Consider the following 15,096-nt stretch of genomic DNA (forward strand, 5'->3'; position numbering starts at 1 on the left):
TGAATAGTTGTTCTGTTGAATTTTAGACTATATAAATATTTTAATTATTGAAAATTGTGATATCAATAGAAATTTAATAAAATACACTTTTGTTCAAAAAATGATTAAAAGAATAAGATAATTCCGTTAAATATCTTGCATCTGTAGAAGAACAATGGCGGAAGAGAGACGTGTTCCTCAAAGAATATTTTATTATGTGTTTTACGTTACACCGTTTGTATTAATTATTATATCGCAGTTACGCTTTGAACAGTGACAGATGAAAAACACGAATAGGAAACTTCTGATTACGTAGTAAACCGTTGTAAATTTGTTACAAATACATTTTTATCAGGCTTCCGCGTCTCCGGTCGTAGATACTATATTATTGTAGAGCTCTGTAACAGAATATATCGAGTTTCGTACATATATCCGTTTACATATCGTTTATTATATAGCGAACACAGTAAACGACAGTTGAACGTTTAACAATTATCCACAGACAACGGATTCCATTGTATTCTCCGAAATACTTGCTTATATCTTACATTTATATTCATCACTCGTAAATATTCCAACTTTTCAATCTTTTCTCGCCTTCACACGATAAAAAATGAAACATTGTTCAACATAAGGGATCGTCGCGCAACGAATTTTTTGTATACACGTATTTACACTTACGAATTTTATTGGGCAATTCTTCTCGTCGCACAGTTGTTTTTCCATCTACATCGAGAGTTATGTACTTGTATTTCCACACTTGGTCGTTGACAAATTTTAATCTAGAACTTTGCGAAAGCGGCGTTCGTCTCGCGAAATGCCCGCTCTCGCAGGCGTTCCCTACGTCAGATATACTTTGTATCTAGTGCTGTCTCTCTTCGGGGATTCCGACGAGAGCTTTTTGGGGACGTATCGCTCGTCATTAAACTCGATCGGTGGCACCGGGGTGGACGGTCGCTCGTCGCTCTGACTAAAGGCTCTTCTCGGTGGTATTTCGTAAAACTTCCGCGTGCTTTTGCATTCGACGCTGCCTCGCTTAGCGAGGTTCACGCTGGCGTAACTAGCATCGCTAGTACGCGCATCCCTCTTTGAAAAGTCCACCTCTACATAGCTGACTCGCGAGTCACGCGATTTCACACTCACGTCTGAATTCCGTTTGTTTTCCTTGTTCGCTAACGGTCTCTTCACCATTGCTGGTACCTCTAATCGATCCCGCCTGATCGTCGGCGATTCCGGTTGCCGGGACGCACGCCGAGCCTTCTCGTCGTAATCGTCCGAGTATGTGCGCCGCTCGCGGACACGAGCCCGTTCCGCGCCCGTGCCGCGATCCTCGCTGTATCGCAGCTTTTCGTTGAACCTTCGTAAACGCTCGTCCTCGTGCTCATTCGTGAACACCTCACTAGCGTCATGGGTAGTGCGTTTTAGCCTTTGTTTTGACTCCTCCTCATGCTGAACCTTGGTCTAAGAAAAGTACAAAGCAAAAACAAGATGTATATTGACTCCTAAAAGCATACATCGTTTTTAAATTTTGATTCGTTTACCTTAAATATGTCGATTCTGTCATTGAATTCCAAATCTTGACTGTTTCTGCGAATCGGCCGATAATTGCCCTTCTCTTCCTCACTACTACTTACACTGATCCAATTGTTCTCTCGCTGGGAGCTTCCTGCCCTCTTTGGCCACTCGTTCTCCGTCTTGAAATCGTACAGATCTCGCATACGTTGACTGAGTTTGTTCGCTCGTTCGTTAGCATCGATAACGCTTAAAGAGCGGTCTCTACCAATATCCAACTCATCTGCAATTAAATATCATGACATGAATCAGGAGATGTGCATTAAAATTATTAAATACGTCGCGTACCTTGTCTTTGTAAATGCGCTTTCTCGTTCTTCGCTGGTGAAAATTTCCTAGAGGGTTGCCACTTATCATTAGAGACATCCGCGTTCTTGCGCGGTTCTTCATCCTTTTTATTGTGCTCTGTTATGGAACCTCTTCTCTCAGGATTTATTCTTGGTATAGGACTGGGTGATGGACTTTTAGCGAAGGTTATCCACCGGGTAGCCGCACTCTGTGTAATTTCACAGCCATTTCTTGCAAGAGGGGATGATTCTCGGCGAAACTTTGCACCGTTAACTTGTGGTATCCACCTAAAGATCAAATGTTTGAGGTCGAATATTTGCTTCAAAATCACAAGCATTTACTATTTTATCTGCATACATACACAAATACACATATAATGCAAAACTCTTGACAGAAAGACTAATACTATTTATGACTTTATTAATTGCTATTTTCAGTCGCAATAGATATTTGTGTAAACGTTGAGTTAAAATTAATTATTAAATTAGAATTTGCGAGAAAAGACATCATCACAGAATCATAAAATCAATATCAATTATTCATGCACATTTGTAAGGATTTTTCATCACAAAACTGCCTTTAATAATTATCCCACGAGAAAACAAGGAAGAAGGAAGGACAATTAAACATTGAGACACTTGAACAATTTGAGTATTCTGTACAATGGAAAATTATCGTTTGTTAATTACTTTTATAATACTTTCCGAAATCCCAGCGAATCACAAACATATGAGGAGCGTCACAACGTGAAAAAATATTAGCGACTAGTTCCGGTCGATGGAGCAAACCAGACACCACTATGTTTTCACGTTGTACCGTTTGGCATGGTTCATCGACCAACGTGAATTTCCATCAACAAAATCGCCAAAGTTAATCCAAAAATCGCGCACACAGAATCGTACAGACAGGAAAAGACAAACACGGAAGAAAGAGCAACAACATCTGACCGAAACTAGACGCCATTACCCGTTGGAGGCTCCGTAACGATTATCAATCGCGCCTACGAATCTCAACTACAATCCCGATCATGGCATTTCTCGCTTTCGGACGTGGAAAATGTGCGCGGTCAACCTCGTGGCGATGGTTCGTGGGTCACTGCAGTCCGTGTGTCTTCGCTGCTCGATGATGCTTTTCTCCGCTCCCCTCGTGGAGGTCACGTCGGTGCTGTAACTTCTGACGGCGCTGGGTTGAGATCGACCGGCGATCTCGGAGGATCGATTCTCGGCTGAGGTAGTTGTCGCCATCGTCTCGTCAATACTTTCCTGTCGCTCGTCCCTCGACGATCTTTTGATGGCTCCAGGCGATTGCTGTCCCCGCGGCACGTATTTTGGCAACGGCATCCATCGGGATGTGTCCAGTTTAGTGGAATCGGAAATTTCTGTGTATCGGCGATCCTCCACGCGACGTTCCGTGTATTTCTTCAAGCAGTCTACATCTGCACTGCGGCTACGCTGACTGCGCGGTGATCGAGATGGTCTTCGTTGTTGCCCGCCGTTGTTCGCCGGGCCGGCCCTTTCCTAAAGTTTGAGCAAATGTATCGGGAGAATATTTTTTAGAGTGAGATACTTTCGTATATACAAGAGAGATTTGAACGATATTGTTGTATTAGTTTTAAATTTATGAGTTGTCATTTTATCTTGAAAAGAAACAATAGATGAAAAAACAATATTATGAAAGGTGTAATATGGAACTCGACTCATCAATTACGCAATTAAAAAAAAACAAAATATACATATATTTGATAATAATTAACTTTTAATTTTGGTAAATGTGAATTTTTTAATATAAAAATATGACTTTAAATTACACGCATTTCATTGATGCAAAAATTTTCTTATATGAATTTGTCATCAATTTATTGATAATATTCTAAACATCTTATTCTAATAAAAAGATTATTCTTATTATATAAAGAGATAGGAAGTGGGAGAAGAAGGGATAAATCATTTAATAAACTCCTAACAATTACTTGTCAATAATTCAATTTTTTTGATATAAAATATTCTTTTGTAAATACATGCGATATATTATCAGTTATTTTATTGATTTTATTAAAAAATTAAAAGATAAAAGGAAGAACGATTTTCCGCAATTTTTCGCCTATGCAAAAGTAGCTATGAGCAGCTGTATAAGAGCAATGGCCGCATTCAGCGGACTCAACCGCTAAGTAGCAATCAAACGTGATTGGTTTTTATTTTCAGATCCGGCCAATCAGCATCGAATTACATCGGAAAATCCAGTAACTGTTGAGTCCGCTGAATGCGATCAATATCAAATCATTTATTATTTCACACACGTGATTACGATCACAAAATCGACTTTTGTCCAACAAAGACTGGTGTCGAGAAAAGAGACACGTATCGGATATTACCTAAGTAAGATGAAGCTTTGCGTAATCTGATATGTGCAGAATTCCATGCTCCGCGGATGCGACATGCAAGCTGGCGCCGCATGCACGTGGATTGATTCTGGAATTATGCAGTTCAGTTATTTGGGTGCTGCACGCCGCCGCAGGATCACCGCTGGATTCTAGATAACCATTCCAGAATTCGTTTCCTGTAGGAACAACATAACTGCTTTATGAAAAATATTTTACATGAAGTTCTCTCACCAGCGTAATAATTATTAAATGCAGCATTAAAATTAATATCAAATTGACAATAAACAAACAAAGAATTAGATAAAATAATTAGATGCTTAAATACCTGGCAACGCGTTTCCATCCCAGGCATAAGTGACAATGAGCAATTTATTCGCATCGGAAGCTCGAAATAGTCTGCTGTGTGGTTCTCTCAGAGCAAAATGAATTTTTATATCTGAAAATTTCATTATTAAAAACAAAAAATGATATTTATGAATATTTATTTAGTTGTATTTATGATTTACTAACTGCCCAGATAATCGCCATTTTTTGCGTCGCCGCATTTTTGCTGATGGAAGTAAGCGAACATGATGTCAGAAACATACTTAAGTTTCTTATTCATCTTTCTAATGGCGATCTCGAATGTTTTCAGAAAATATATCTCTTGATCCTGAATTATTTTCCAGACACCTACGAATCGTCACTTAATTAGTCAATAATCGAAGAGAAAGATTAAACAAAACAGCGTCACTAAATAATTAATATAAAAATCAGGTATATAATCGTTACAACGATAAAATTATTGCACTAACCGAGACCAAAGCCGACCACGTGCAAGAAAGCGGTCGTATTTTGCTTCTCGGCGCGAGTGTTCGCCTCGAGCAATATTATTTCTACAGAGAGCAAAGTCCTCTTCATGTAATTCTCGATATCGAAGACAGTCTGACTGGTTAACGACAGGTAACGTCTGTTGTCTTTCGATTTAATACGTTTCACGATTTCCTCATAGAGTGGATGATAATCCGCGCCATAAAACTTTGCCCATAAAACTTGCATTCCACGTTTTTCTTCAGACATGCCGTCTATCGCGGGTCCGTATCTATCTCATATAGATTGATTCTTTCAAAAAAATTTCGCTTAGATGATGTAAGAAACTTTACATACAAGTATAAAAAGACTACATCGTAATGTTGTATCAATTTAACTATCATAGCTCGAATTTTAAATTAATATAGCGCGCTAAAGATTTTGAAAAATGCTGCATCTTTTATCTTTATTATAATTATAATTAATAGCGAGGATTAAAAAATACATCATGATATCCGATATTATCTAGTGTTCTGATGCGAATAAATTTATCTTCAAATAAGAGTAGCTAAAAAAATTTATCCTATAACGCAACAATTATTGCGGAAAGTCATTGCTTACCCATTATCCACATTATTTTGCAACGGCGTGGTAAGAATATCCTGATATTCCATAAATCGGGGCTTTGAGAATCTACGTAATAGATTGTAAATTTATTATTAAGATATCATAATAGCTTTTTGACAGATTCTCTCTATAGATTTTTATACAACATAATATATGTATAGAAAAATGCACAGAAGAATCTACAGAAAAATAAAAATAAAAAGGATAAAAATATTCTATTAAGAATTATTGGCATTTTTTCGTAGCGATTTCAACAATCATTACGAAGATTTAAATCGCAAGTATAAATAATTGCACGCGCGAAAGAGATAAAAATAGAACACGTATCTGCAGACACGACAGGAATGTCACAGTGGTTTGCGCGTATAAAAATATTCCTGCAGAAGGCAGGGTTAAATAAATGCATAAAACCTTGTGCCTACGACACCCATAATAACCCCACGAGGTTGGACTGCGTCTGGGTCACTGCTCACGATGCCTTTATTCTTTCGCGAGCCGTCGTTTATGAACTCCGTGTGAGACGACACCACCATCATCGCCGATAATTTTATCTCATCGTAGCTCAAGCATTTTGTTAGGACCTATTTGTCAAATTGTAAAGATGATTACAAAGCTTGGAAGTTGTCACGATATCAAGATAGATCCCGATATCAATAGAAGATATACGTATTATAAGAAACAACTTTACAACGTGTTTTTTAGTATCTTATAAACTTTCAATATATCGGTAAACATATGTAACGTTATATCGATCTAAAAAGAAAATTTAATAGCCTGTAAAGTGCAAAATAAAGATAGAGAGAGATGAGAAGTTTTATTTAAAATAATATTTTACGAAAAAACAAAACTGAGAGAAGCATTTCAAGAGTTTTTGTTTTGATTATAGTTAGTTATTTTAGCGATTAAAATAGCGAGAATTTGCGATATTTTTTTGGATTGTTCTAATATTTTTCTAATATTTATTTAATATTTTACATATAAAAATGCTCGTATTACTTTCTACATTAAAGAAAAATGGTAATAACATATCTTTGTTATCATATATAATATAATCATATATAATATTATATATTTATTTTTATTTTTGTCTGTTAAATAAGTAATATTATATTGTAATATTATAATGTTATAATATTATAATATTATAATATTATAATATTATATTGTAATATTGTAATATATAATGTAATTACTTTTATCAAGATTTGCTTAGCTAAAAAAAGAATTGAGATATGTTTACCAATGGCTCCTTCTCATTGCTTGTACCAACAGTCTCCCATCCATTGATGCCGGTCTTGTTGTCGATTAATTTCCATCGATCATTGGGACCATAAAAGTAAACAGCCCTCTTCTCCAGCAGGCGGTGAATGAATTGGATGAGGCTCATGTTTTTGTACAAGGCTTTCTCGACAGCGCTACCGTATAGACGCTTGTGTTTCAACCATGCAGCAATCAAGGGTAACATCGCCTCGTGTATTAGCGGATATGTCGAATTTGCGTTTAACTAAATGAAAAACGAAATTAGACGATCAAATTTGCAATTGAATTGCATTAATCGAACGTCATACAAGATAAGAAAAGAGATTTAAATTTATGGAACTGTGATCTTTTTAAGGAAGATACACAAAATAAACAAACTCTTCAGAAACTCAAACAATTAAAGTGCAGCGTTCTCTATCGAATTCTCAAGCAATATCTCTTTAACAAATATTTAATCAAGCGTCTGCTACTCTAACTCATATATTAAATAATTTACGCAAACCTCAATGGTCTCTGCGCTGATTCCCCTGTCCTTCAGGGAGGCGCATCTCATAGTGCTAATTGGAAACTTCACAGGGAATGCATCGCTTCGCTTGATTAGCTCCGCCAAACTGGTCGGTGGTAGTATCGAGACATCGAGGCATTCTTTCAGCAACTCCTTCGTATCATCGTCGAAAGGCACTCCATGGGGCGAACCCAGCGTGTTCTCCCATGATAATTCCGGTGGATCCTTTGTTAGCATTTGCTGACGCGCTTCTTCCGCTCGATTATTCTATGGAAAGATAATACTTTTGTAAACTACTGATACTCTCGTGCGAAAACATTTATTGATGGCATTACAAATGAAGCTTGCAAAACTGCATAGGATACAATTAAAGGATTCAACATTGAATTTTAATTTTTTCAGTATAAAGACTAAGTAAGTAGGTTCGAAGAGATTTTTTTGAAAAATTTGGATATTATATTTATTGAGTGTTCTGTTATTTTTTGCAGAAAATAATTTTTGATCGTCAAAATAGAAAATGTAAAAAGAAACCAATGATACGTATAGTTGCAAGCTTTTTGCTGAAAAATGTAAGCAAGTGAGCGTTTTTGAACGGTGTTTTATAATTTTACTACAGTTCGACGTCATCGACGTCACCGAAGCCAAGGGCTACGAAATCGATTCTAAGAAAAATTTTGCAAAACAGCGAAACGTCGTTCTATTAATACAACCCCCCGCTGATTACAGCAAGGACGCCGGTCCCTTTGACACTTGAGCATAAAATCCGTTAAGTAGCGTAAAATGTATCTGTTCATTCTAGCGAGTGGCTTGACGTTCACTCTCTTCGTGGGCGCGCATACACATATGTGAAATACGTATGCGAACGCACATATACACACATGTAAAAAATGCACGCACTTGTTTAACGCTGACGGCGGTCCTGCAGTTTGCTTCATTTTTCTGTTTATCGATTCTGCCACCTGAACGATAGGGGCGAGGAAATTCAGACTATCTCGCATTACGAAACAATTAATCGAACGATGTTGTTTACTATTTCATTCTCACTTTTATACTCTTGTAGAAGAAGGAAGGAATAATGCATTGAGATCCATTATTCTAAATTTTTCATATTTGACATTTTTTTACCGCACAATATAATATAATAATTGGTAAGAAATATATATGATTTTTTTAATGCAGTTATTTATATATGTTAATTTTAAAAATATATATAACAAAAGAAAGAATAAAAATCATATTTGTAAATACTAGTAGTTTCAAATATCGATTTAAATTTTTAAAAAATTTATTAAATTTTTGAAACTTTTATCAAATTATCCATAAATAACTAACATAAAATATTGTATTATATTTGTCCAAAGAAACTTGTAAAACAATTATTAAAATTATGCATATTTAATACTTAAAATATATTACATATGATAATATAGAAAGCGAAGATAAAAATGTAAGCCATAATATGTTTATACATACAGCTACTTTGCATTTCTAATCAACAAGTGTTATATATAAAATTTCGTTTATTATAAATAAAATTTTAATCTCTTTAAACAAGATTTTTATCTATGTGTAAGTATTTTTATCTATGTGTGTTTCCATGCAATAATATTCAATATAACACATTAAAGTAATTATAATAAAAATAACAAATATATCAACCTTTCGCACTCTAACTAATTTTGTTATATGACCTATCAGCAACTTCAAGACTTCAACATTTTTGTGTATCTTTGAACATTAAAAAATGTTTTTATCAAATAAAAAATCTACTAATTTACTATCCTCATTGCTGGTCTCAGTATCATAAGTAATTTCATTATATTTTTATTATAATTAATTAAAAATTGGCAAGTAAGAGTTAGCAAGGCGTGGAAATTGGAGCGCAAAGAAGACTAAAAAGAAACAACTTCCTCTTTCTTTTAGTTCTTATAATAAAAATAAATTTGACTCGAATAATAAAAATTACGATTAATTAAAAAATGGCAAGTAAAAGCCAGGAAGGTGCAATAATTGGAGCGCAAGGAAGAATGTTAAAAAAAAACTTCCTCTTTCTTTTTATAGTTATTAGTATATTTCAAATAATTCATCTGACAATACATGTATTAAACACAAACATTTCGAATCATCTTTTGAGCCATCTTCAGCGTGATATTAGTATTTCCCAACATTTAAAAATATGTAAATCATTTTAATCATGTTAATATTTTATCAAATTATTGAAATAATTTATATATTTTTATATGTTATTTGTTTGGTATTTTTTAATACGTAATATTAATATTATACTGAAGATGGATCAAAAGATGATCCGAAACGTTCGTGTTCAATGCGTGTATTGTGATGAGTTAATTGAAATATAAAAGAAAAACACAATGCGTGTATTGTGATGAGTTAATTGAAATATAAAAGAAAGAGGAAATTGTTCCTTTTTATGCTTTTTTGCTCCAATTAATATCCGCACCTTGTTAATTCTCACTTGCCAATTTTTAATTAATCGTAATTTTTATAATTCAAGTCAAATTTATTTTTATTATATGTATGTCGCGAAACTATGCAAAGAGTTAAATCAAATAAAGTACTACTAATTTTGCGCATTTAATACAGGCTTAATTACCGCACTATTACACAATTACACAACTGCTTATCTATATAGAGCAAATAGATAAGCAATGTATGAACGTTTATAAAAAGTTAGACTATAATTAACTGCATTTTTTTAAATTTTTAAATTTCAGTACAAAAAACAGCTATTAAAGTAAATAATGTGCTCTAATATTAAAATTACAAACAACAACTCACCTGACGGACGCAACATGCAAATAGTGACATGCCTATAGATATCGTCTGAAATAAACGATCTATTTTTCTTCTTTATTGGATTTCCTATCCAGAACACAACCACAATTTCTAATAATAATACTGCGATTTCACAATTAATTATCACGATTTACTTTTAGTTATTTCCGTTTCTTGAATTTTTTAAAGTTTAATCAGAAATTTTTTAAAGTTTAATCAGAAACTTAAGTTTAATTAGAAATTAAGAATAATTTTTTAAGCGTCCAAATCTTGTTTATCAAGTTTCTTAAAATCTCTCGCTATCTTTTAAAAAATTATATATAAGATAAACATTAAGTGCGAAGAATCAAACCGTGATCTCTGACAACTATCAATCAACAATTTTTCAACACGGAAGCACGCATTATAGTGAAACGTAGTTGTGTGACGTGACCGATCGCACTTTGAGTCACGGACGATTCGCTCGTATTGAATATCGCGGAATTTCCAAACGTTGAGTGACGTAAACTTTTCTCCCGCTAAACGAACGTAATGCGTCTAAGGATGACAACAGCCGGTAGCTGCCGGATCGCCACGATTTGGACGCACATGCGCACCGGAAATGTGGTGCACGCGCAGAAATCTGTGGATTTCTTCTCTATTACGTCATCTTTTCGCGTAAAGGAAAAGAAAATTGAGAGAAGACACGTCATCTGTTTACCTGAATTCCATTAAAATTTTAAATTTTCGCCATCAATCTTTGAAAGTGCGCAGACCGATAGATCTGCTTTATTTTATCCGTCACCTCACTTTGCCAACATTTTATGTTTATAAATTTTGCAAGTAAAATAAACTTAAGGCTAATCCGTTAGATACAAGATATTCAATTGCGTGAAATATTGCAATTATTTTGAATTAATCGTAATTTTTTAATCAACAAGAAACGTGAAAAGAAATATATTCTCTCATGTTTTTTTAAATAATCTTTTCAAACTTGAATGTTTATCGAGAGCGAAACACGATAATTAAAAACATCTTCCGGTATAAACTTTATACGATGAGGAAGTTTTCAAAATATGAAAACTCTATATATAAAACTACGGCGTAAACTATGGACTCTAGAAATAAACTCTATTAATAAAGCAACAAACTTGAAATGCAAAATAAAATATTATATATAATATTATATATATTTTAGAAGCATAAACTATTTCTAAAATAAGCGCATGCATATATATATATATGCATACAGACACAATCTTGCAAACAGAAGCATAGATATACATTTAAACGTTTATCTATGTACACAATTATAAAAATGATAAGATAATTCTCCAAAATGTTCTTACCTCCATGACGCAACTTTGCAATATGTTCGCAACACACTAATATTCTGCCAACTAGTGACTCCACAGTAGGAAAAACAGGTTTATATATCGATCACAGGAGCGTCTCTAAAACATTTGGTCCTGGAATGCTAATTTATTTCATAATATATTAATTAGAAAAAAATTTAAATTTGAACATACAAAATATATTATATATATATTATTTTCTTCCTTGTTCTTTTTTGTCAAACTTTTGCAGACTGTATTATTATCTTAACTTTACCGATAATATTTGTTGATGACTGCTGCCATCTAAGAATTTCAAAGATCTATTTAATATGCTATTATAATTAATCGTCCAAATAGAGATTATATGTTTATCTATGAGTCATTAAATTATTTTACTTCATACATTCGAGTAATTTAAAAAATTTTTATAATTTAATTGTGAAATTGTTTAAAGATGCGAATAAAAAAGTTTTATTCGAATTTTGTTAAAATAATAAATATGATATAATATAATAAAATAATTGTAACGTGATAGTTTTAATATTTAATATATAATATACAGGGTGAATCATAATGGTTGTACGAACCTTTTACTATTAGAGATTAATTACCGACTACAATTGTAATCAATTGAATGAATCATAAACGACAGCTGTTTGGATCAACCATATCTGCAGTAACGTACAAGCGAGTTAAATACTGTGAATTAAATAATATACATATTCTATGCATACTTTTCTAATATATTTAACTCTTTTATGTGCATTTTTCTTTCTACACGGTTTAATATATTTATTTGAGCCTTACATACTAAAAAATAGATTTTGAAATGTGTGATATAATATAGCTCCATTAGGCGAAAGTCCACTTTAAAGAATCTAACGTGCCATTAATAATACATAAAATGATGTGAAGAAGTCTACTATTATTATTGTTCATTTTCTAAGTTATAATTTTTACATTCTTAATGTCTACAGCAGAATATTTCTTGTAGAAAATAGAATTACGTATTTTTTTTTATAAAAAAAATACTTTTGTATCTTTACCATTCCAACTCTTTTTACGCGTTAAAATGTTTTGCGTAAGAATGAAAAAAATTGCCGTCAAATTCTATTAAAAAATCATTACTTTAAAAATCGTATTAAAAAATACACGAATGCAAAAGATATCTCTTTTTACGCGGCAGATACGTTTCACAATAATAAGAAATCGCGTTATTAGAAAAAAACCGTGTAGAAAGAATAATATGTACATAAAAGAGTTAAATATATTAGAAAAGTATGTATGCATAGAAACGTGTGATTAAAAAAATAATTAAATATATTTAAAAAAATTAAATAACTTGGATAAGTAATTTGTGCATTTTTATTGTCTTTTTTTCGGTAAATTTTGCTAGATGAAAACGAATGAATAAAAGCATAAAATCACAAGTTAAGGATTGCGTGAACAGTCGACATCTGTGAACCATCATAGAAAGTATGAAGTCAAGAAACAAACGGTAATTTCATTCCTATATTGTTCAACAATCTAAATTACAAATATAGTATCGAATAATAAATAATATAATTCAAAAATTTATCAAATCATCCAAATTAAATATATGTAAATTTAAATTTATATATTTAAAAAATTTATAAATTTAATATTTATTAAATTTATAAATTAAATCGAAATAAGTTAAGTCGAAAATATATTAAATTTATAAATTTAATATATATTAAATTTATAAATTTATATATTTTTGATTACTGAATTAAAGCTATCCAAAAGCTATCCAAAAATATATATAAATTCGAAAATTCGAAAATAATTTCTTCAATTTAGCAACGACAAATTGATTACAATAGCAAAATTAATTATAAATAAAATTGATAAGACAAAGAATTTGTGATAAATGTGATATAAATTGCCGTGTATCAATGAATGTGATATAAATTGCCGTGTATCAATGAATGTAGAGCACCTTGTACATTTTTAAAAATTTCATTGTGTGATATTTTATCTAAGTGATAAACGATGAGATAAAAGAGCTTGTACATTTGATATTAATGATATTAATGATACTAATTTAATGACAAAAGATTGATAAAATAATCTCTTATGCAAAATGCGGATAAACAGTACATTTTAGCACAACACTGTGCAAACCGGAACCGGTTTTATCGGTTTACATCGTTCGATAAAAGTAAATCGTACCTATAATATACATACAGGATATATTTTCTAATCATCTCATTAAATACATTTAGCAGTTTCTCTCCGTAGAATTTCAGTCGCTAAAAACTTTCATTAAACCGCACTTTTCTTTTTTTGAAAGCACGGATTAATCCTTTCCATTCTCGAATCAAGAAATGTTTAACCTCGAAATTCACTTCGTTATCTTGATAAAAAAGAAACGAAATTAAATATATATTAAATATATATATATATTTTAATTAAATATATATATATATATATATATATATATATTTCATATATAATAATTTTATATAATGAAATACATAGGACTATAAATATAAAAAAAAAAGAGAAAAAATGTATATGCGTTTTTTACCCAAGATTATTATGATCATAAAACTACAATATAAGTGATAAAAACAAAAATATTCAATAAATAATATAATTAATGATTCAATTTTTAAAAGCAATTTTTATGTCAAAAAAAGGCTTGAAAAAGAAGAGCATATTTGTATACCTGAGTGTCATTTTCACAGATAGACGTGTTCTCTCATTCATCTGATACTTATGTATTTTTTTTACGTCTGCGGCCGATAACGACGATGAGACATTGGTAGTATGCGAGGTAGAATTGCGAGGGAGAATGACAAAAATACACCGACAAAACTCAGGTGAGCAACGAATGGTGAACGTACGGTACGTTGCGTCGTACCGTTTTGGTGTCGTTAAATCCCTCTCTCTTTCTCTTTCTTTCTCTCTTTCTCTCAGCACAATTCAGTGCTGGCTTAGCGAGCGTTCTAATGAAATATGGACATAAAAAGCTTGAAAAAATCTCGATAATTTTTATATAATTTTGTATAATTATGTGTATATATATATATATAAGTATGAAAAGAATTTGTCATTGAAAAATAATGCAAAGCAAGTAAAATACATAATATAGTTTGAAATATATACGTTTTAGAGAGAAATCTTTAACTTATAAAATCTATTTTTATCTGTACCGTTATCTTTTGCATCTAAAATAAAATAAGTATACACTCAGATATTAAAGAGAAAAAGAAAAAAAATAAGATAGAGAAAGAGAATGCAATTAACAAGAGATTAGATAAACTGATTTTTCTCTTTCTATCTCCCTCAATTATTCGATGTAATCACGATGATACGATCACTTATTCAAGAGAATATACCTCCAAAAACTCTTAAAAAAATAATCTTATTTAAAAAGAAGATAATTTAGTTTCGCATTATCTTTTTTTTTCTCTCACTATTTTTAACGATTTTTTAACAACGTTAATTTCATTAAATATTTGCCAACAATCTCCGATAAACGAAATTCTTGATTTTCCAATTATTTCCTCAGAAGTCTTCTCTTCTCTCTTCCTAAGTAATAATAAGTAATTACC

General features: G+C 32.0%; 2 protein-coding genes across 5 annotated transcripts; both read right to left on the reverse strand.

Annotated features, from left to right (window-relative positions):
• Positions 1–115: 115 nt before the first annotated feature.
• On the reverse strand, positions 116–3,652 carry LOC105253444. The gene is made up of 5 exons (XM_011261504.3): positions 3,647–3,652; positions 2,911–3,356; positions 1,840–2,126; positions 1,521–1,774; positions 116–1,440 (listed from the first exon to the last, which is right to left on the reverse strand). The coding sequence occupies exons 1-5, from the start codon at positions 3,650–3,652 to the stop codon at positions 820–822; spliced, it is 1,614 nt and encodes a 537-aa protein (XP_011259806.2). The 3' UTR covers positions 116–819.
• Positions 3,185–11,647, reverse strand: LOC105252584. Of its 4 annotated transcripts, none has more exons than XM_011260044.3 (10): positions 10,200–10,389; positions 7,398–7,667; positions 6,876–7,139; positions 6,047–6,216; positions 5,630–5,701; positions 5,014–5,300; positions 4,730–4,891; positions 4,545–4,655; positions 4,211–4,395; positions 3,185–3,356 (listed from the first exon to the last, which is right to left on the reverse strand). In XM_011260044.3, the coding sequence occupies exons 1-9, from the start codon at positions 10,227–10,229 to the stop codon at positions 4,211–4,213; spliced, it is 1,551 nt and encodes a 516-aa protein (XP_011258346.1). In that variant the 5' UTR covers positions 10,230–10,389; the 3' UTR covers positions 3,185–3,356. The 4 variants fall into 4 exon arrangements, with proteins under 4 accessions (XP_011258346.1, XP_011258338.1, XP_011258354.1 ...); XM_011260052.3 differs by lacking the exon at positions 3,185–3,356 and adding an exon at positions 3,847–4,094; XM_011260036.3 differs by lacking the exon at positions 3,185–3,356 and having other exon boundaries at positions 3,846–4,395.
• Positions 11,648–15,096: the final 3,449 nt, after the last annotated feature.

Source organism: Camponotus floridanus, unplaced genomic scaffold (assembly GCF_003227725.1).
Source record: "Camponotus floridanus strain SB8 unplaced genomic scaffold, Cflo_v7.5 scaffold22, whole genome shotgun sequence".
In the NCBI taxonomy this organism is placed as follows: domain Eukaryota; kingdom Metazoa; phylum Arthropoda; class Insecta; order Hymenoptera; family Formicidae; genus Camponotus; species Camponotus floridanus.